At 40.7% G+C, this 24,382-nt stretch overlaps 1 protein-coding gene across 7 annotated transcripts in view; it reads right to left on the bottom strand.

Annotated features, from left to right (window-relative positions):
* The window catches only part of dync2h1 (dynein cytoplasmic 2 heavy chain 1), a 138,980-nt gene that overhangs the window by 51,154 nt on the left and 63,444 nt on the right, over positions 1 to 24,382 (bottom strand). For all 7 annotated transcript variants that reach the window (XM_061719244.1, XM_061719238.1, XM_061719242.1 and 4 more), the window contains 7 exons: positions 22,215 to 22,304; positions 13,746 to 13,811; positions 13,594 to 13,644; positions 13,049 to 13,102; positions 12,564 to 12,695; positions 11,177 to 11,249; positions 1,527 to 1,687 (listed from right to left, as the gene is read on the bottom strand). In XM_061719244.1, coding sequence (XP_061575228.1) covers positions 1,527 to 1,687; positions 11,177 to 11,249; positions 12,564 to 12,695; positions 13,049 to 13,102; positions 13,594 to 13,644; positions 13,746 to 13,811; positions 22,215 to 22,304 — 627 coding nt within the window. The remainder of the gene's footprint in view (positions 1 to 1,526; positions 1,688 to 11,176; positions 11,250 to 12,563; positions 12,696 to 13,048; positions 13,103 to 13,593; positions 13,645 to 13,745; positions 13,812 to 22,214; positions 22,305 to 24,382) is intronic.

Below are 24,382 nucleotides of genomic sequence, written 5' to 3'. Positions count from 1 at the left end.
TTTACGCTTCATAATCCGCCACACATTTTCAATGGGAGACAGATCTGGACTGTAAGCGGGCCAGGGGAGAATCTGGACTCTTTTACTTCGAAGCCACGCTGTTGTAACACGTGCTGCAGAATGTGGCTTGGCATTGTCTTGCTGAAATAAGCAATAAGCGTCCATGAAAAAGACGTCGCTTGGATGGCAGCGTATGTTGCTCCAAAATCTGTATGTACTTTTCAGCATTTATGTTGCATTCACAGAAATGTAAGTCACCCATGCCATGGGAACTAATGCACCCCCATACCATCACAGATGCTGCTTTTGAACTTTGCGTTGATAACAGTCCGGATGGTTCCGCTTCCTCTTTGGTCCGGAGGACACGACGTCCAGTGTTTCCAAAAACAATTTGAAAAGTGGACTCATCAGACCACGAAACACTTTTCCATTGTGCATCAGTCCATTTTACATGAGCTCGGGCCCAGATAACCCGGCGGCGTTTCTGGATGTTGTTCATAAACGGCTTTTGCTTTGCATGGTAGAGTTTTAACCCGCACTTACTGATGTAGTGACGAACTGTATTTACTGACTGTATTTCTGAAGTTTTCCTGAGCCCATTTGGTGATATCCTTTACACACTCATGTCGGTTTTTAAGGCAGTGCTGTCTGAGGGATCGAAGGTCACGGTCATTCAGTCTTGGTTTCCGGCCGTGGCGCTTACGTGCAGTGATTTCACCAGATTCTCTGAACCTTTTGATGATATTAAGGACCGTAGATGTTGAATTCCCAAAATTCCTTGCAATTTTGCTTTGAGAAATGTTGTTCAACTATTTTCTCACGAAGTTGTGAACAAAGTGGTGACCCTTGCACCATCCCTGCTTGTGAATGACTGAGCATATTTGGGGAGGATCCTTTTATACCCAATCATGGTACCCACCTGTTCCCAATTAGCCTGATCACAGCTTTTCTCAGCTTTCTCAGTATTTTTTGCCACCTTTCCCAACTTCTACTGGACGTGTTGCAGCCATGAAATTCTAAGTTAATTATTATTTGGCAAAAAACAATTAAGTTTATCAGTTTGAACATTAAATATGTTGTCTTTGTAGTGTATTCAATTGAATATAGGTTGAGAAGGATTTTCAAATCGTTGTATTTTGTTTTTATTTACATTTTACGCAATTTCCCAATTTCAACCGAATCCGGTTTGTAGTTATCTCCTGCTGCAACCAATTTAAAACAAATTCATTCAAAAAACAAAACAAAAAAAAACATGTTTTAATTTTGACTTAAGGATTGTAGAGATGTATTTTAACTACACTTTGTTCTCTCTTTACAGTTGCTACCATTTTTAGAAACTGTTAAACTCCACACATGCAAAATTATTACAGGACATGCTTGATAATTGTATTACAATAAAAATTTAAATAACGTTAGGAATCATTTTTACCCATTGAGCTGTATTTTTGATTGGCTGTGGTGATTGTTATGTCCTTGAACTTCTTAATCTAATATGACTGCTACCCTTCTACTCCTTGATTCACTACCTCATGATAGTTGTCCCTGCCAACGGTTTCTGCTGCTAGTTCTGCAAGCTCTTGGGATGGATCTGCCCCTGGAGAGATGATGATTAACACCGGCTCCCACTCCATTGTCTCAGTGTAGAGACGCCGCAGATTCAGAGGGGGCGGGGAAAGCTCTCTCATACCTGAAGAAAGGAGGAGAAGGACATGAGACAACAATGGAGAACTGTGATAGATTGATTTGTAAAATGTCTTACAAACTTTCCTTTTATCCCTTAAGATCTGACACATTTTCTTAATGTGGAAACTTGTAAACCTATATATAGGATGTCTCAATGATTCATTACAGTATGTTATCAAAAGTAAAAGTAAATTGATATACTGCGCATGTAGGGTACCAGGGGGGAAAGTGAGGGTAAACAAGAATAATAAACAAGGGCAGCCACTAAATACAGTAGTAGTAATAAAGCTAGTGCACCACTGATCAGGTAGATACTGTGGTAGTGGGAGAAAGAGGAAGGGCAAGAATAAAGAGTTAGAGGTTTAAAAGGATAGGGAATCGGGGGAATAGAAAGAGGGCGATAGTGGAGAGAGGAAAAGATTACAAATGAGGAAGAAAAGAGTGAGAAAGATTGGAAGGGGGCATTTGCATTGCATATTGAGTGCTAGGTATGCACTAGAAATAACCTTACATAGCAAAATAATCTGTTGTCAGGCCCCTGGTGTTGAGAGGCCAGGCTCTGCTGCCTGAGCTCAAGTGTGTGACCGTCCTTGCATCATTTTAGTTATTGCTTTAATCCTGCTGTAATATATTGATTTGCATATCAGATACAAGTTAAAAGTGACACATAAGTCACACAACACCAGCGGCTGTGTTAAGAGATTCCTAAGGGATGCTGCTTGTGAATGTATCAGCAGATGCAGATATGTTCCCCCCACACACGCCACTGTGTGTGTGCACACACACACACACACACACACACACACACACACACACACACACACACACACACACACACACACACACACACACACACACACACACACACACACACACACACACACACACACACACACACACACACACACACACACACACACACACACACACACACAGTAGTCCTCCCTGGATGAGACAAATGTCCCAGTCTAAACTGGTGGCTGCTGCCAAATGCAGTGTACTACACTGGAGCACACAAACATGCATGCACACAAGTTCTCAGTGAAGCAAACCTCAGAAAGACCTTTGTGAATCGCCATGGCAACACTAAGAAAAAAAGGCATCTGACCACATGACTTGAAAAAAAAAAAAGGTAATTTGCGTAATGTGTGCATGGATAAAGATATACATATATGTAACTGTCACTGATATGGCTTAGTTATCATCAGTATTCGAGGTGCAGACCGGCATCCTCTGCCTGTGCAACGCAAAGATCACTTTGGCCTTTATAACCCAATCAGGAATCATGGGAAAGATGCACTTTGACGATGACAGTGCCACTTTCTTGTCGCTCAAACATTACTGCAGAGGGTAGGACTGAGAAAACATGTGGCCACACACAACACTGGACATAATGAGCTTTCAGTTGTTTGAGGTCAGTCTTTTAAGCTCTCTATCAAAATTATTGTAAAGTGCAAAAGATTTTGCATTTTTTGAGAAATGCTGCATGAGTGTGTGTGTGTGTTTTGTTCACTCAGGCATGCCTGTGTGTGCGAGCAGTGCCCAGGCCTGGAATGGAGGGATTGAATGAGATTAGCTGTAAGAGGATTACAGACCATGCCTCATTAGCATACTGATTTACTGCCAAAAACACATACACATACACACAAAATCTACTTCTTGCATGTTCTATTTTTTTCATCTGTGTCGCATATTTCTCATTCAGATCCACATGCAATCCCACCCCCCTCATGTGTTGTACACACATTTAGTGAATGGGTTCACCAGGGGTTCAAGGAGTGCAAGAACCTTCCTTTCTTCATGACTGTGTTTTATTACCAAAGCCCAAAAGCAAACAAGAAAAAGATACGAAACAAATGTCATTTATATTTTTATATAACTAAATTATGCGAGACAGCCTGTTAGACACCCAGAGCCTTTGACATAAAAGCATATAGAGTACCATACCAATACCAATATGCAGCATCCACAAAAACAAACAAAATGACAGAAAAATACAAATGAACAGATTTGAGCAACACAATCCCTAAGCCATTATCATAAACAAGGAACCTCTGGAGCCAATCATATTCAAAGTCACGGACACAACAAACTTAGCTGTACTTATTTTTTACACCTCATTGGTGCGACGAGCTGAGTCCAGGACTCAAGGCAAGTTATTAAACATTTTTAAGAATGAATAAATAATGGCTTGAAAGCATACCTATATTGATGAATTGCACATTTTAGTGCACAAAATCTTAACACGATCGTATGGGTGCAGTAATTGCTGCATTAATTACCACATGGAAGTTTGAGCTTTGCACAAAATTATTCAACAAACAATACACTATCAAGTTAAAGTACCAGTAAAAGGTGATACAGTAATTTAGAATCAGTATGATGTGATGTATGTTTGTTTTTAAATGCCAAATAATTATAGATGCAAGTTTGGGCTAATATATCTCCACATTAGTAGAGCTAGATCAAATGGATTGAAATTGTATGAAATCATGATGATACCCACATCATCAATAGGACTAACGTTTCCCACTAAGATTTAATTTACAGTATATGTTCGATCTTCAGTAATCAATTTCTTGTTGAAGGGGGAAATATTACTGTCACTTTGTTGCTTCACTTCCTGAGTGCCTTGAGTTAAAGCATCAGACAAAACAAAATTTAAAAACAAGCTCTAAAAACATATATACAATGCACTTTATTTTGTTGTAAGTTCTAAGTTTGGGAGAAAGACGACACAAGAAGGTTCTTAGTTCAGATCTTAGTTTCACATCTGAAGGGATGGACAAAAGAAGTCCTGCCTGGATGTACACTGTCTTGTATCAAGACTTTGAAAAAAATAAAAATAAACACATAATTGTTGTTTATTACAATAACTGGAGCTCTAAATGAGTGCTGGTAGGTTTACGTGCTGACTTGTGCATTATGGAGGTATTGTTGTTGAAGGGAAATGACACCAACTACAGCACTAAACAACTCACATGTTAATCTTTTAATTAGAGAGTCATGAGTTTGACATCGACATGGGGCATTTTCAGATATTATTGCAGAACAAACACAGACACATGCTCAACATGCTATAATTAAATAGGTGCAGAACTCAAACTGAATATGTTTTGTAGCAATTGTAATTTTAGTAACTTGGGAAAAAAAAACTAAACTTAATAACATTTGCAAGAATTTAAAAGGATTCATGTTTGATCAGTAGATTTGATTGACTGGAGACCATGGCAAGCTTGGACTTTGACAGAAAAAGGAATGGACACAGAGTCAGCCCTGCAGCATAACTCAAAAGGAAAGGAAAGGGCTCCTCATTTTCCACATAAATTATGTGATAAACTATCATCATGTCTGTAGATCAAATTAAGTATTTGACAAAACAATCTTAGCGAAGGTTCCACTTAATCAGTCGCTCAGGATTTGGACGGCAAATCACAGGTCCTTAGCAGCAAATGGACCTTCTTATTTGTGGGGATGTGCATGCGGATGTTCAAAATGTTGGTAATTTCAAAGACTTCAAGGAGTCCTCATCCCTGTGGCTTTGAGAAATCTGACATTTTTATAATTGACCTTGGTAAAAACAACCCTGAGCTTGACCACACATTTCATTAGCGCAGCGGGCAGGCATTTGAAGAATCAAGTGCTACACGATTACTGACGACCTCTACAGGGACAACCCCACTGATCTTTACTGGTGAAGCAAGCGGAGTGAACTGTTATTTCACCAATTTCCATTGCTTCAAAAGCGTGCAGAGCATACTAGTAGGAGGCAGACATTCAGAGTTTGAATAGTTTTACAGTGTGCTATCAGGATAAAACATTTTGATGGAAGGCATTTTATCAAAATGAATGATCTGATGGCAAAATACAATGAAGGGGATTACTGCCATATCCCAGATAACAAATCTTGTGTGGTAAAAATCACTAAACTGTTTGCAAACATGCATGAGAAGTAGAAGTAAAAATGTGTGGAATGACAGAAACATGAAGCATGTGTGAGCTAAAAACTCAGGGGGAAAAAAAGCAAATGACTTGACACTGGCTTCAGATTCAGCTCCAAAACATTCTACGTAAGACCAGCAAAATAGCTTGGAAGCATAAATGTGCAGTGGCCTTTGATCTCAGTGGGGAGCGTGTCAATCTGATGATCTAAAGATTGTGGCTTTAAGCCTCCCACAGGCCACTTGTTTGAAGGCAAATCAGAAAATAATGGAGTCTATAAAAACTCCATAAAAATTAGCTTTATCAAAACCTGACCAGCTGATGCAGGCTCGTGTAAGATTACCGTTTGTAGGTTTATGAAGAAACATGGATGAGTGGTTCTTGTCAAAATGTCTTCACAAATTATGCACTGTGATTGTTGTGTTATGCAAACTGCTGAAAAGGGTGACATCATAGTTTATGCATTACATACAGTGGGGCAAAAAAGTATTTAGTCAGCCACCAATTGTGCAAGTTCTCCCACTTAAAAAAATGAGATATACCTGTAATTTTCATCATAGGTATATCTTAACTATGAGAGACAAAATGAAATAAAATAAACCAGAAAATCACATCGTCTGATTTTTAAAGAATGTATTTGCAAATTATAGTGGAAAATAAGTATTTGGTCAATCACAAAAGTTCAGCTCAATACTTTGTTATATACCTTTGTTGGCAATGACAGAGGTCAAACGTTTTCTGTAAGTCTTCACAAGGTTTTCACACACCGTCTCTGGTATTTTGGTCCATTCCTCCATGCAGATCTCCTCTAGAGCAGTGATGTTTTGGGGCTGTCGCTGGGCAACACGGACTTTCAACTCCTCCAAAGATTTTCTATGGGGTTGAGATCTGGAGACTGGCTAGGCCACTCCAGGACCTGAAAATTTTTCTTACGAAGCCCCTCCTTCGTTGCCCGGGCGGTGTGTTTGGGATCATTGTCATGCTGAAAGACCCAGCCACGTTTCATCTTCAATGCCCTTGCTGATGGAAGGAGGTTTTCACTCAAAATCTCACGATACATGGCCCCATTCATTCTTTCCCTTACACGGATCAGTCGTCCTGGTCCCTTTGCAGAAAAACCTCCCCAAAGCATGATGTTTCCACCCCCGTGCTTCATAGTAGGTTTGGTATTTTTTGGATGCAACTCAGCTTTCTTTCTCCTCTAAACACGAGAAGTTGGGTTTCTACCAAAAAGTTCTGTTTTGGTTTCATTTGACCATATAACATTCTCCCAATCCTCTTCTGCATCATCCAAATGTTCTCTTGCAAACTTCAGACGGGCCTGGACATGTACTGTCTTAAACAGGGCGACACGTCTGGCGCTGCAGGATCTGAGTCCCTGGTGGCGTAGTGTGTTACTGATGGTACTTTGTTACTTTGGTCCCAGCTCTCTGAAGGTCATTCACTAAGTCCCCCGTGTGGTTCTGGGATTTTTACTCACCGTTCTTGTGATCATTTTTACCCCACGGGGTGAGATCTTGCGTGGAGCCCCAGATCGAGGGAGATTATCAGTGTCTTGTATGTCTTCCATTTTCTAATAATTGCTCCCACACTTGATTTCTTCACACCAAGCTGCTTACTGTACCTATTGCAGATTCAGTCTTCCCAGCCTGGTGCAGGTCTACAATTTTCTCACGTCCTTTGACAGCTCTTTGGTCTTGGCCATAGTGGAGTTTGGAGTGTGACTGTTTGAGGTTGTGGACAGGTGTCTTTTATACTGATAACCAGTTAAAACAGGGGCCATTAATACAGGTAACGAGTGGAGGACAGAGGAGCCTCTTAAAGAAGAAGTTACAGGTCTGTGAAAGCCAGAAATCTTGCTTGTTTGTAGGTGACCAAATACTTATTTTACTGGGGAATTTACCAATTAATTCAGTAAAATTCCTACAATGTGATTTCCTGGATTCTTTCCCCCCATTCTTGATGTGAACCTATGATGAAGTACAGGCCTCTCTCATCTTTTTAAGTGGGAGAACTGGCACAATTGGTGGCTGACTAAATACTTTTTTGCCCCGCTGTATACAGCAACCTTTTATTCCCAAATGAGATTAAAGGACAAGCTAAAGTTGGACAACCTAGAATTTATTATGCAAAAATAGCTTCATAATGCTCATATTTCATTGCAGGTAATGATTGTTGTAATCAGTTTTTAATAATCATTTAACAAATGTTCTTAATCTAATCAGAATACCAGCTCCAGTGATACACATATACATTTTATTTTACTACATGGCAAGCAATGTCCTCTGGGGAACTGTGTTCAAACACACACGCTTTGATGGAGAGACAAAGGTGTCCGTCTACGTTTGACAGGCTTCTGTTATACACATGGATGTTAAGGATTTATGTAACAATGTTGCAACTGAGTTATCAAACATCGTGTGAGAATCCAGTCTCAAGTCCCCAGCGTTCCAGTCAGTTATTAAAGAAAAATGTGAGTTGAGTCCAATTTGAGTGCATTCCAAATGACACAACTGCCAGTTTTTAATATTTTATTTTAGCATTTACTTCTTTGAGTGAATTCTTGCTAGAAGATGATTGAAGCTGGAAGTTATAGTTGGAACGTTTGGCAGTGGACTTTCTAGCACCACACAAGAAGTCAGTAAGCCTGTTATCTTGCATGTCCTCTATTTCTATTTTATTCTAAGTGGCAGCCAGAGATTAAATTAAATATCTGCTTATGTATCACAGAATTGCAGAGGAGGTCAAAACAGTATTTCAGAGTGATGTGGTTGATGCAGCCTGACAAGGGACCAGATGCTGAGCAGCCGTTCCTTTTTCATTTTGTCAAAAAAGTGAGAAGGTCATGTATGCTTTTATCGGTGTCTTTTGTCACCCTTTACCAATAATGCCACTAGTCTCATAGCTGGCTACAAGTCGGAAGGCCTCCATCTATTTTTCAGCGAGGTAGCCACATTTATTCATGTGGTAGACTTCTTTTCTGAAACACATAACGTCTGCTCGTTTTGAGTGAATGAACGTTACTCGTTGCTTCTGTTACTTGATCTTGTGGTGTCTTTATTTTATGACCGGCCTTGCTAAAATGTTTTCTCCTCATCAACATGTCTGTTATTAAAAAAACATAAATAGTATTTATTTTCACCACAGCTGACAACTCATTTTATAAATGTAAAATAAATTGGCGTGACTCAATTCCACAGCACATAACAAGTAAACACAATGGAAACATCGGGAGCTCCTGTTGCTGACGTTTTTGAAAGTTTTTATATATAACACCTGATTAGTGTCTCTTCACAAAGGAAGGCAACAAATAATGTCAAAATTCCTGGGACAGACATTGAAATGCAGCTTTCATTGTTTGCAGCTGCATGTATAGTATTCACCAGAATAAACTTTTTGTTTGTCTAGCTTGACTCCTTCAATGCTAAAACATCATGTTGGAATTTCTGCAATAAATAACCCTCAGCTTGTATTGTATCAGGGTCAGGGCCATTGTAGAGAAGATAAAGAAATGTAATAAACATTTGACCTTTCAAGATAGTTTACTTTGACCTCGTCCTTTACCTGTTTCTACAGGAATAGAATGTCTGTTTACGATTAATGTTGAGGTGAATGAAGGCTGGTTTAGGTAAAGTAAAATGATTAACGTATTTAATGGAGGTCTTTTTATTGTAAAGTGCATTTGCGTACGGATGCCTGTCTTCTTTACAATGAAAGCCTGGTAAGGCATGCAACTTTGGCTCATCTGTGACGCATATGTGTCCCATTTTTTGATTATTGACAAAATATCTTTGGCTAAATGTGTCATTTTTATTTTGACACAGATCTCAACACCTAGTTAGAGGTTTCACTGGACACTACATAAAAGCTTTGCAGAAAGTTCAGTCAGAGAACACAATTACGATTATTTAGACAGAATTATGAATCAGCAAAGTAATCACTTTTTAGACATCTTAACTGTTTGTGTGACCAGCGCATACTTTATACATATTTGTGTGTATTTTCTAGTATTAGGAAAAACATAAAAGGAAAGGCAATGAAACACAAAAACAGGATAGCAAAAGTTAAAAAAATGGCAGACCCCCCCCCCCCCCCCCAAAAAAAAAAAACACCTCCTGTCGATTACAGGGATGACAGCTTGAATTGGCTAAATAAAGCACTCCTCTACAGTATTTACGAGAATCACAAGCAAGATAATTAAAGGATAAAGGAGGATCATACATTCACACTGTTAATATCCCATTATTTCATCTCAATCACATTAATTTGACTCTCATTGTGAAATTTATAATTATATTGCAGTTATACACAAAACTGATCAGTTAAAATTATGTCATTATATATCTGATTGTCTTCTTTCGTTAAAAAAAAAAAAAAAAAAAAAAATTAGAGAGACCCAGGAGAAGTTTAAGCTTTCTTTGATCAACTGGGAAGGGCAAATCAAGAATATCAAGAATGCAGTGTTATACAGGCTGCAAGAGGAGATTGCATTGCTTGTTAAGAAGAGACGGTGTTAGCCATGTTCAGATGGATAGAACCGTCAGATTTCCATTTGTATTTCCAAGTTTTCATTTGTATTTCTGTCTGTACATCTACCAAGAGAATTCATTTGTATTATTTTTTATATCTCTTTTGTTGCTGTGCTTCATATACGTGACCCCAGTGCATTCATGGTGATCTATGGAGACTCAGATAATATATCTTACTTTTCAGCTTTACCCAAACATAGATAGTCCAGCGGCAACCTGTGACCAAAAGAACTTTGAGACCTGGACAGGAAATACCACAACAAGCTCGTCTACAAGAAGGGACAAAGGAGACTGGACTTTTTGGGGAAGATCAAGACTTTCAGTATATGCAGTACCATCTTCCATATCTTGTATATGTCTGTGGCATTTTCTTTTCAGCCATCTGTTCAGGCGGCAGCATCAGAGCCAGCGACTCAAAGAAACTGAATAAACTGATAAATAGGGCTGGCTGTCGGGTACGGGCGGCTCCGGAGGCTCCTAGCACTGATTGTCCAAAAAGGAATATTGCATAAGCACACAGTGTACACAACGTATCGATAATATAACAGTGTGCTCCCTGTCAGAGGGTTGTACAGCTTTTTTGCAAAAAGGGTCAGCGCAAAAAGTCAGTCTTGCTTATTGCAATAACTTTATATAATGACTCTCCACAATGACTGTTGTTATTTGGATTTGTTCTGGTTCTAAAACATACATTACCAGCCAAAATTTTGGACACACTTTCCCAATCATTGGTATAGGAGAGTGAGTCCAGACTATTGGCTTGTAGTATAACTCAGTAATGTAAAATGCTTTAGCTATAAATAAATTCCATTCAATGCAATAAGATATGAGGATATTCATACTAATTTTTCTTTGTCTAGCCAATGGTGACTCCATGCAGTTAATGTGCGTTTCATTAAGAAACACACATTTATTCTCTATGTGTGTTTCGGTGCACAGCAGTGAACTGTAACAAAGACCAGGTCCATTTCAACACAGATAAATGTAGCAGAAGAATTGCAATTGCAAAAAGAAAAACTTACCCAGGGCTTGGCAAGCAAAGGAGGTCATGGCACTCTGCAGCCGGTCAGGTCTGACTGCCTGAACCAATAAAAGCTAAAAAGAACAGAGAATCAGCAAGTGTTCAATAATACTTGAAAGACAAACGATCTTACTCACTTATGTCAAAATAGTATATCATATTCACCTAATAACCATTCAGCTTTCATATAGAAGTTAAACATCATTAAACATCAAAATAATAAAGGCATTGTAATGTTATTTTTATACTACGGCACTTTAAAGCAAACAACATACAAAGAAAAGAAGTGTCATTTTTTCCACCATCAAGTGCAAATTCTTGCCTTTAATGGTGTCTTCTGTCATTAATATATTTAGTACTGAGGTTAGGTAAATCTTTATTCAATCTCATCTTCTATTGTTATCACAAAACTCATTTTAAAGAGAAATGTCAGAGAGTGAACGAGTGTAAAATTGAATTAGGGATCAAAACTACATTAATTTAAGCAGTCTTGTGTTAATTGGAAAATATTTCCAAACTGGACATTAATGTTAGGGCAGATGGCAACTAACCAACATCATTTTAAGCCTAACCAACATTTTAAGCCTCTAACAGGAATCGAAAAAAATCCGTAGACCTGTCAAAAAAAGTTCTTATCCATTTCTATGGAAACAGTGGTCACAAACCCTCCTCTTGATTTTGCATCTATTGACAGCCGTATGTCTGACAATTGGTAGTTGATTGGTACAGACTGAACATGACAGCATTTTTTCTACTGTACTTACACCTATTTTATACCCTTTCTTTTCTCTTCACTTTCTTTATACACTCACAAAGTTGAAATAGCAACTTACTGATGCTGGTTAGTTGCGTTCTGGGCTAATATTAATGGCCATTATAATGCAAACATATATTCTGTTCTAACTGAAAACAGCTTTGATTCATATAGTTTTGATCCCTAACACATTAACAATCAACCACATGCCATAATAGACCATGGGTTGATTTAACTCGGGAATATTACTTATAAAAAAACAATAGATTTCATCGACTGTTACTGAGGACATACTGATGGTAAGCTGAAAGCTTATGCCCCATCCAAACTCCCCAGCAAGTTTTCAAATCCTTTTAGTTTTTCTATATTCATTTATTTATTCATTCATTCCACTGTCTCTACAGTACATGTGCATCAATGGAACTGATCCACTACACAAGTTTGAAATATAAAATGTACAAAACATTCCATGAATGCGCTATGAGATTTCAGTAAAATATTTTAAGTCTATTCAATGCTATGTTTTTGTACAAAGATTGAGAGGTAGGAATCATAGGGAACTAGCTATCAAAACTTTAACTGAATAAAAACTAATAATTGAATTTTTAATAGATTAATAGGCAAACCAGCAGACCTGTTGGAAGAGAAGAATCTTTTTGGCAATGGAGAGTGGGATCTCCTGTTCACACTGTGAGCTTTGCAAGAAGGACAGCCAAAGGTCTGAGTCACTCAAACAAAGGGTCTGGTAGAGAGCAGGGAATGTACTCTGCAAAGGACAATACATACAAATAAATTTACAAAAGTCGCATCAAAACTTCTTTCATGTTGTCATTATGGGGTGTTTTGTGTAGAATTCTGAGAAAAAAAAAGAATTTATTCCTATTATCAATAGGGCTGTAACATAAAAGAATGTGGGAAAAGTGAAGCGTTCTGAATACTTTCCGGACTGACTGTATATGGGTGTGTTACATATGCAGCACTTACATACACAAATTTTTTTAATATGATCTAAGCATTGTGTTAATCTTTCGTTTGCATAAGCCATTGCATTGCAACTGTTGATATAAAAATAATTTGAAAGATCGTGTATCATCAGCTCATATATCGCAGTGTGCTTACTTTTATAACAGCCAGTGCTCCATGCCTCTCCTGATCTATCCAAGAAGGGAACTCCTGATGAGAGTGGAGAGCTGTTAGTCAGAGTCAGAAAAGGGGGCTCCTGCTGTCCTGGCCTAGATAGTTGGGGGTCCTGCTCCAGGGCTTTATAGTCGTGGTGTGGGCCCCTCTCTGTCTGGGTCGGGGGGGTCTCTGCGGCGGCGTCCCCTGTAGTCGTGAGCTTGGACAGCTCTCGGTGTGGATGGCTCCCATAGGATGGTGTTTCCTCACCTGGTCTATCGGTGCTCAGCCATACTCCATTTTTATCACAAGGGTAGGGTGAGTCGCCTGGGGTGTGTATGCATCTGAATAGTATGCTGTGTGTATGTATGTGTGTGTGTGTTGTATGAATGAGGGTACGGGGAGTTTGGGGGTCAAGGGGGATTGTTTCTTTTCTTTTAATGTAAAGCACTTTGTGTTGCACTTTACCTGCATGAAAAGTGCTATATAAATAAATAAAGTTTAAAAGCTTGTTCTTTCTCTTTTCACTGAAAACAACGTATTCGTACCTCTTTCTTAAACACCTCTCCAATCATGGATCCGATGAAAACATCCCATTCCTACACAGACAGCAAGAAGGATGGCATTTATCAAGTTCCATGATAACATTTATATGTTCATCTTGTTGTTAAATTGAAAAGGCAGATACAAAATTACTCACATTCTCCTGGAAAAGTTCAGGGTGCATGCCTTTCACAAAATGCATTGCAAACATCAACTGATCGGCCTGAAACAGATGAGAAAAAAATAAATGAACAGCCGATTAAATAAATCATGTCTTCATACATGATCTATGGCCGCGTTCAGACTGCCAGCCAATATCCGATTTTTAGCCCATCCAGATTGAAACTGGATGACTCTTTTGAAGTCTGAACAGTCCCAAACCGCATGAGATCCGATTTTTGCAAACCAGATCGAAACCACCTCCGGGAGGTAGTTTCATATCGCATTCATATCGCATTTGGGCAGATGCGTCTCAGTCTGAACAGCTCCAAACACTCAGATCGGATATGACTGTCCCAGATGCTCCAAACCACCCGCCCTTTTCCAGTTGTGGGGCTACTCATCCTTTCGCAGAGAGCATGTACAATCTCTGATGTCACGTCAAAAACTATTATTTGTAGTTTGAGTGTTGCAAATTCACATTACAAATCATGTTTTAATAGCAGAAAAAAAGACCGCATTTCCACGTACGGTGCGGGTCGCCGCATACCTTACGCCGTAGGCTCTGCGTTGGTGTAACGCGGAACCATAAATCAGCCTTCAGAAGCGCTGTGAGCCTGAACCTGCAGCCCGTCAGCTCATCAGGAGGAGAGGCTGCCAGTTGTTCATTGCTGGTTCGTTTTGTTAACTCTGAGCTTTGTTGGTTGGTTTGTTAGTTTGCTGGTGGTTTTGTTCTGAACACTTTTCTCTGTTTCTCATTTTGCTGGGACGTCGGGTCCCTCCGCCGAGACACAACTTTTGCGGTATGCGTTCATTGTTATGTCTAAAAATGATGCGCAGTGCCAACCCAATCAGAAACGGTACAGATATTTTGGGATTTTTTATATATATATAAAAAAATAAAATCATAAAAAAATAAAGGATCCCCATAACCTTTGATCGGGTGGGCAGGACGCACGTATTGTTATTGTTTTTGATGTCGCAATTACATGACTTCACACAATACACGCGCTGGGTGACGCCTTCGCTCCGACGTCGTTGCTACGGCAACCCGTCAGATCATTCAATGATGTGGCCCAGTCTGAACAGAGCCAGATCCGATTTGGACACTTGCTAAAAACAGTGTGGACAGTCAGCCCTGAAAATCGGATATGAGAAGGAATCAGATATGAATCAGATTTACCTGCAGTCTGAACGCGGCCTAAAAGCATTTTCTTATGTAAAACTATATTTTATTTTCAAATATAAACAAACCAAAAAAAAACATATCAAAAGGTTATGTGTATCTTCATAAAAAAAAAAAACATTTTTAACTCATGATACGCAGCTCCCCCTGCAGAATTTGTAAAATGTTGTTGGAACTGGACAAAAAAAGCCTCAGGGACTTCTCTGAAACATGAGTGAGGTATCTCATTATGGGACACGCCCCAATGCGCTGCCCCCAGAAACCCTCTCACATAAAGCAAGCCTTGACTGGTAGACAGAAGGTGATTTCTGCTTCCAAGAGGAGGGTCTTCCTTCTACTGTAAGAGCCCGACTTCAGTGTCTCCTCAGTCCAAGGAATCACACCTCTTCCTCTCGCCAGGCAAGGAGGGTAGACAAGCAGTAGAGCTGTTTTAAAAGAAAGCACCTTAGAGTCCACCTGTCTCAGCTGAAACGGTGCGCGTGATAGCACTTCAAGCACAAACTGTAAATCCCACGGAGTAACAAGGCTTTTTGACACCCATGAACTGAAAAATATGCAGGTGCTGGCCTGCTGTTTTGTCACCAAAACCTATGTGACAAGCTGATATGGTGGCTAGATACGCTTTGGCTGTGAAAGTGTGTCCTGTCGTGATGATAAGGACTGGGTGCTGGCAGCCAGCACAGCTGTCTTTTGCCCCTTTTCCACTAGTACCTTCACAGCTCGGCTCTGCTCGTTTTCCACTACAGTTCAGTACCGCCTCGGTGTGGGTGAGGCCTTCATGGCAAGGCTGCCTGAAACGGCGATGGCGTCTTTTTATGCGATTCCAGTTATATTGACAGCAATAATGGAGGACATTGAGGCGATGGTATGCTTGCTGCTCGGTCTGTGGCTTTTTATTAATCGCAAGTTTAAAGAACAGAGCCAAAGAAGGCTGCAGGCGGCGAGACGAAACACTCAGGAGTGTACCAGAAAGTTCTGGAAAACATACAGTGCTGTGGAGATGAAAGTGTGCGACGTATGAGGTTAGTTAATGGTAGCTAATGCTAATTTTCAACAGCGCACGTCTGATAAATCCAATCTACAATGTTGTAATTGCTGCACTTTGTATTATGTATTGCGAATATGTATACTTTGTGTGTGTTTCAGATCGCTCAGTTGTTGCGTAATGTCGGTTTCCATAAATGGCGTGCATTTGCTCAAATCCGGTCGGAGCTACTGCAACCGTTGTAGTCCTTGATGGCCTGGTAATCGCTTTTAAGCTTTTTTAGCTTCTCCCGACACTGCTTCAATGTCCTCTGGTACCCACGAGCGGCCATTTGCTCGGAGACCTCCACCAAAACCTTATTGTTCCATGTTGCCCCATTGAGCTCCCTCTGGATGTGATCGTCGGCCACAAGGAACAGAAACGTATACCTCCTTGTTGCACCGCGGAGTATGTTGGATGGCTATTTTTCGCAACATGAAAGTTAGTTGTAAACTAAAATATCGTGCTTGCGGTTGCAAGGTTTTTTTTTACAAGGTTTAGCCTATCATGGGCCAAGCTCACAGAACCAAGCGCTCCCAATAGGCGTGGAAGATTTCCCCCCACATCTGCAACAGGAGATCCCTGTGTTGAGGCAGAGGCCACGGCTGGCATTGCAGCATCTGAAGAATATCTGCTAGCCAGGGTTTTCGGGAGCTACGAAGATGAAAGAGTGTTTTTTCTCCCGAACTCTGGTAGGGTAGGGGCGGGAAAGCATACAAGGGTATCCAACCCCAGCAGAGCGCGCTGATCGGTCAGAGAGTAGACCATCAGACACCGAGCATTCTCCACTCACGCAAAGAGGTTGATCTCCACCGAATCATAAATGCTTCATATTTGGGCCACCACCTTGTCATGAAGTTTCCATTCCCTTTAACGAGAGTTGCCTCTGGAAAGCTGGTCTGCTCCCCAGTTCATTATGCCTGGGACGTGGATGACCCGCAGCGACAGCAGGCGGGAGCTGCTCCACATAATCAGTCTGTGTGCCAGCATGTGCAAATGACGTGAGCACAGTCCCCCTTGTTGATATATGCCACCACCGTGGTATTGTCTGATCTGACTAAAATATGCCCTTTCAAGAAGGGCAGGACATTTTTCAGTGCAAGTGACACCACAAGGAGCTCCGAGCAATTTATGTGAACCGATTGCATCTGTGAGCTCCACGGGCCATTTATTACTCTGCCCTCGTGTGTGGCCAGCCTGTCAATGAGGCATCTGTGGTAATCACCTGTTTTGTTTGAGCGGCTGTTTGAGCAGCTCCTAATGACGGATGTTTCAACTCTTCATTAGCTTATGCCTGTAGGAGCAAAATTTCCCTGAATACTACCAGCTAGCTCCAGTGGTGGAGATGGTTACCCTCATGACAGGATCAACTAGCCTGGTGAAGGCAAGTTCAGACTCCATAGCTCGGTCAGTTCCCGGTAAAAGGCGTCACGATTAGCAATTAGTATGGTGGCTTGTTGTAGAAGCTGGTGTTTGGAGACAACCCAACAACTCAACTCAGATAAGCTAGTAGTAGTGAGCAGTACCGACTGGCGCTCAGTGAATGAGTGGTTAGCTTGCTCTGCGAATGGTTAGGCCAGCGTAAAACTACACTTGCCGTCTGAGAGGTTACTCCTGAGAATGAGAAGATGTTAGACTGAGGGGAGATCGCAACATTACGCTCTTATAGTAGGAGGAAGCCCATCCTCTTGGGAATAGACATCCGCTTCTGACTGCCAGTCATGTGAAAGTGCTTCTGGGGACTGTACATAGGGGCTTGTCCCATACTGAGATACTGAAACAAATGTTGAAAGAGAACTATGCCTTCCTCACTATTTTCATACATTCTACAGTCTGAATCAGGGGTGCCCAATCCTGGTCCTCGGGAGCCCCTATCCACCATGTTTTAGATGTTTCCCTGCTCGTCACACCTGATTCAAATTACTTGTCATCATTAGCTTGTCATAAAGGTCTGGACAGTTCTGTTGTTGAAACAGCTACTTTTATCACGGGGTGCTGAAGCAGGGAAACATCTAAAACATGCTGGATAAGGGCTCTCGAGGACCAGGATTGGCCACCCCTGGTCTGAATCAACAAAACAGAAACATCTATTAAAAATAAATCAATAAATAAAAACACTTGAAGTGGTTGTTTCCTTAATGACCTTTAGCAGTCTGTCGCATTGTTGTGGAGGAATTCTGGCCCATATTTTTATACAACATTGCCTCAGTTTATTAAGGTTTTGGGGCATTCGCTTATAAACAGCTGTCTCAAGGTCCTGCCACAGGACTATTATATACAGAAGAGATCACGGTCGACCAAATGACTGCAAGGTTCTCGGGTCCTGTGGTTACCAATATTTCTGCTAAAATAATGTTTGGGTTTTGATAACATGGCGCTGGGAAATACGGACAAAAAACTGCTTTGGTTTCAGCTGTCTATGGGACATTATTTTAATAGTCTTTTGGTTGGTTTGGATGCAGTTTTACAAATCTTAGTTATGTTTCCAAGACATAGGATGGTTTAAATCTATTCCACTGACATAAAATGTATCTGCAAAATGTTCCATGTTTTAAACAGAAGGGGCTTTCTCCTGGCAGGCCTTCAAAATAAGCCTTACTTGTTCAATCTTCTTCTAAGTGAGGCCCGTAGGATATAGGATGTAGCTCAATATTTTTTGGAATTTTTTCTCTGAGACTACATTTGGTGGGATCAACATCATTTCCACTAGTGAAGAACATTTCGCAATGTAAAACACTGAACTCAAAATTATTTAGAAAAGCTTTTGTAACCATTTCCAAATTATATCGCAACAATTGATTCTCTAAGGCTAATGCTTATGTCTTTCCCTCAGGGCATTGTGTTAACACACACCTCAAACCTCCAAACCGGTAAACTGTCAAAATGTCTACTTTTATAGAAATCAGCACAAATGGTGCTTGGTTCATCAGAGGCTGATAATTATTAGTGGTACCTGACTGCAACTTATCCTCTTAAATCCTAGGGGACTACTAATATTACTACACAGTGAAAAAGTTGCATGCTGCTTTTTGTCTGAGATTGTATTGGCCTAATACTAAAATTCATGATCCCTATGATCAGATGTTGTTTTGTTTTTAATGTATGAGGTTTTGTAAATGTGATCCCCCTCTTTCTTCAGTTATCTTCTTTCATTAAGCTGCCCTAATTTTTTCGTCCTCACTCGCTTGTACCTTTTTAACTGTTCATTGAACCATACTCTCCTACATCTATGCTCTTAAAGGTTATCTCTGCAGCACACATGCAGATGTTGACAGAAGCAGTGAAAAAGTAGTCAAACATTTCCTCTTTGTTACTTACTGGGCTAATGATATCTAAAGTGTGTTTGTGTTCGGCTGTTGAGTTATTTTGCAAACTGATCAGCGGTTAACTGCAACTTTGATTGCTTGTAATTTCCATTCCCATACAGGCAATACATGAATAAACAAACACATTTTATAAAGGACAAAGTAATAAACTTGAATATCTACACTCCGATCGATGCAGTGATGCAGCTGTGTTGTTCAATATCTGACACTCGAGCAGTGTATGAGCTGAAGATGTTATATTGTAAAAGCCAGTGAATAAATATGGAGATCTGACTATGTTTGGGTTTAAACACTTGTAAGAGAGTGACACAAAGCTGGTTTATATTGTCAAATTGATTAAAATTCCTGTGAATCTGCAGGAGATGAGAACAACCAGCTTCAGTGCGAAGAAAAGCATGAAATTGAGTTGCAATCTCTCGATTTTATAAAAACTTTGCATTCTGATATTCTGAAGGACAAGACACAAAAAGCAAGACAGTTATACTTTTTTGGGTCAGTCCTTATTTCAGTTTAAGATATTCTGCAGTAAAGCTAAAAATCCGTCAGAACAAAAGGGAGGTGCTGTGGTGGTCAGCACTGTTCCTGCAATAGTACTTTTCCATGGCATAGTGTGGTATGGCATGCTATGGTACAGATACAGTAGAGTACAGCTAATTTTAATACCACCTCACAGGATCATTTACTGTTAATAGCAATTGGCTTTTTCAATAACCAAACTGAAAGAAATGTGAACCTTTTGGATGTACAATGACCTGGATTTTCAAGCCTTCATTAATGTTGAATGACGTAATCTGGAAAAAATATATATTTATTTATTATGGCTCTAGTCGTCTCTCAGAGATTATGCTGTTTTTTAACATTCTGGTGTGTATCATGCGGCAATTCTTTGTTTCTTCAGTGGACTACAATATCATGTATAATTATTTTGAATACCTCTACTGAAGAAGTACCAAAATAAGTATTAACATCAGATGCATGTTACACCTATAATGGGCTGACTCATTTACTGAGTAAATAAATAAATACATTCATACTGTGGGATTTGAATGCCTTTAAATGTCAGTAAAAGTGGAGCAGGTGTCCAAGTGCAATGTAAGTACAGGTGAGGTGTGTTGGGGTGAGAGGAACGTAGTGGTCACCCCCCTTAAGAGGACAAATTGTTCATCTTCTATCCATCCATATACCTGCTTAATCCTGTAAAGCGTCACAGGGGTCTGCTTGAGCCTATCTTAGCTCATTACAGGCGAAAGGCAGGAGTAAAAATTAATTAAGTAAATAACTTTGTGTCAGAACCAATTGTCCACATTTTGAAATGAGGCAAAAGCATCACTTCCCTTCCCCCTTATGGCCCTGTTGAACCTCGATGATTTAGCCAGTATTTGCCGGTGCAAACAAAATTCGGCAAATGCCCTGGTGTACAATACGTGGAATAAGTCATGAGTAAGTTTTGCATTACTTAAGAGTACAATAAAGCACATCTGCATACGTTCCAGTACGGCAAGGTTGTCAAAAATGTTGTGTGTGCACAAAATATCTGCTGATGTTTGGCTCATAAATCATGCATACACGGGATATAAGTTAGTCCACACGTTATTTGTTACACATAAGTTGAAATACGTCTAGATAATATCTAGTGTACACGCAACTTATTTCTAACCTATGAGTCATGTGCTTAGAACCGATGTCAAACTTATATCAAACTTAACTCCAGCGGATATTGGCAGATGTAGAGATATGACCTGCTCCAGACAACCACAAAACTTACTGAAGGTGTTTTCAACTTACAGCTACCATAAAAAAGCGATTTGGCAGGATTTAGAGGAATTGATATTTAAAAATACTGTACACAGGAGGAACCCGTTACAGTACTACTTAAGACTCTGTGGTGAGCAGATGTCCATCTTAGATGGAAGATGTGAGGAGGCTGAGAGGAGAAGCTCATGCTGATGTCCTCCAACATCAGCTTGTTATAAGAATCCCTTTAATCGACTGAGCTTGGGGTGTGTGTGTGTGTTTGTTTGAGCTTGCATGCGCATGAGAAGCTTGCGGACAAGTGAGAGCAAGTGTGTTACAGTGCAGATGTGTAGAGTAAGTTGACTGGGTGGGTTGGAACAGCGTTACTAGATTCAGCTGGATGCATGGTATCAGTACAGGGAATAAAAGCACTGCGGCTCCTCAAGCTAGATAACGGTCCTCTTTAACAGCTTTTGTTTTTGATTTGCGAGTGGGTTTTTAACTATGAGCGCTGCTCGCCGCTGGAGAAAAGTGCGTCTCCCCTGTGCTGCAGTTTAGCAGATCGGCATGTATGACCAGCTTAACTCTGCTGGGTGAGAGGAGGTGAAGGGCACGGACGCAGCCACCAAAGCCACTGATGAACCTGCACCATCTCCATCAGAGAGTGAGTGTGAGGGTAATGATGGCTACTCTTTGCATCCGTGGCCAGGCTCACACCCACAGCCAGAAGACTTCTCTGCAGTGTTCTTTGATGTTTTCAGCATTACACAACTGTTGACGTTGTTACAGCAACTTCTGATATGTCTAATACAGTTTCGAGCGCTTCATTTATATAAGCAAAAACAGGTGATCGTCAGTGATACACTGCTGCGTGGTAAGAATAATTTAGAATAATTTGGGGTACAATGTGAACGTTGGCAACACACAATGCAGTTTTTGTTAAAAGTCATCCATATGTTATCAAAACATTGTATATATGTAACTAACATGTTGTGTAATCTATATGCATATGTCAAACTCCTAATGAATACACTGTCTATGCCCGAAACTGGAAAAACCCACACATAGTTTAGTGTTTACCAGCGTTTTAGAGAAACTTTGAAACGTGAGCATATGCTGGCTAAATCATTATGGCGTGACAGGGACTTTATCAACTGAAGAAAACACTGTAAAAATGACGCACAGCTTGTACATTACCTTAAAAAGTGACCGGCAGACATATTCATACACCATACTCTTCAAGTTGGCCTCCAAAGCAGCAATCCTGGCTTCTGTATTCTGTTCTTCCTAAAATACACACAGAAACTCACAAAGTTAGAGTGTTGAAAGCATATGGATCGTTAAACTGGCTGAGATGATGTTTGACAGGAAAATTAAAAAGATTTAGATAGTCCATTAAGGAAATATTGCACTTGTGTCTCTTCCGCAATGTTTTTATTTTAGCTAAACTTAGAACTGATTCCGGGAGTGCATTTTTGTGTATTTGTCATACAGTATGTGCGGTACTTATGAAGAATATATTCCATATATAATTTTTGAGTACAAGTTAGCACTACTTTTTAAACAGTGCATAAAGTTTGAAATTAGTCTGTATGCATGTTTGAATGTCTGTTTGGGCAAACAGTAGCGTGTCAAGTCAGCCATGACTAGGTCTCTTCCAAATCTCAGGAACCATCTGCAGCTCATGGCAAATTAAACTTGCTCTTTCAACACAACAATCAACCAAAAGATACAATGGATGGCAGAGTCAACGAATCAGTGCACCAGTTCTGACCATAGTCATGGATTGCATCCACACGCCAACCCCCCCTCACACACACACACATACACACACACACACACACAGACACGCAGGTCGACGTGGTGAGAAGCTGTTGCCATCAGGCAACGCTCTTGGATGACAGCACTGGCTTTGATATCACACACAGGATTAGGAAAGTTAGTGCTCAACCTTTCAACTCAGTGTCTGCGTTTCTGTGTGTGTTACAGTATGTGTGTATACACACAATATCAGGCAGTGTTTAGGACTCAGATGGAGAGCAGCAGTGCAATGTTTTCCAGCTCTAGGTCACACTAGGATGAATCTGATTAAGAAAATGGGCTGACATAAATCAAGCTCACCCCAACTGAAATACAGTCTTTGTCATGGAGTTAAGCACTGTGCATCAAAATACATTTAGTGAACTTAAAGGGGACCTATTATGAAAAACACGTTTTTTCTTGTTTTAACATATATAAAGTGGTCTCCCCTCACCCTGCCAGCACAGGGGAGACAAAATACCATGAATTTCTGCAAGGACAGAGTCCCCCAGTGTCACGTGTTTTTTTTTGAGCCGTTTAGAATCTGCTCCCGTCGTTACGTAACGACAGGAGCAGATTTCCATAGGTTCAGCCTCCGCTGCTGAAACCACGCCCACAACCAGATCTCTCCCCGGCTGGAGCGGTCCTTCCTTCAGCCAGTAAGACGCTGCGCCGCGGCGGAGCGGATCCGGGTTGAATCATCCAGGTTCCCGGGTGGTTTGGGAGCTGGGTCCTCGGGGGTCCGTCCCAGGTCGGACCAGCTTCACCCTCCGAGATTTTCAGGCAAATCTGTCGGTTTGATCACCGGTAACGGGCGATGCGCCGCGGATGCGCTCCGGAGCCGATCTGTGCGCCTGCCGTGGGGTTGCAGCGCCCGTCGCGCAGCATCCGCCGGGCAGATCCGGCTGAAATTCCGCTGGTCGGTCCCCGTGAGTCCCTGCTACCAGTGCAGGCCGGTTCCTGCGGTCCCGGCCGGTCGGAACCGGTCAGATTCCCCCGTTAAAGCCGCTGTGATGCGCGCTGCTCCAGCAGCGCTGCTCCCGGGCGCCCGGCGTGGCTCCGGGGCGAGCGTTCAGCATCCGCCGGGTAGATCCGGCTTAAATAGTGCATAAATGTTATTTATATACAACTCATATTTTATTTTTTTAACAATAAAGTTTCCATTTGTGAAAATTCAGTGTTGTGATAATTTACAGGCTCGGGCTGCTCTGGCGGAGCAGGTTTATTCTCCTCCCCTGCTACACGTCATTCAGGGAGCCAATCAGCACAGAGCCTCATTATCATACCCCCCCCTTCCCTAAAAATGAGGCGCAGAAAAAGAGGTTAGAAGTGGTAAAACTAGTGACAGGGCCCTCAGGCTGGATTTATGATTTATGTAGAAAAAACAAGCTTTAGATTGTTTTTAAGACATTCAAGGCCTGTTTAAAATATACATTAAATGCCATAATAGGTCACCTTTAAGTTAATAGGTTATCTTATGTTATGTCACGAATGTTTATTAGTCAGAATTGCAACAAACAAATGTGAAATAACAATATTATTTAGCAGTCAGACTTTTGAAGAAA

Source organism: Cololabis saira, chromosome 4 (assembly GCF_033807715.1).
Source record: "Cololabis saira isolate AMF1-May2022 chromosome 4, fColSai1.1, whole genome shotgun sequence".
NCBI classification, from domain to species: domain Eukaryota; kingdom Metazoa; phylum Chordata; class Actinopteri; order Beloniformes; family Belonidae; genus Cololabis; species Cololabis saira.
Note: the sequence above shows the minus strand (reverse complement) of the source record. Positions and strands in the feature narration are given on the sequence as shown.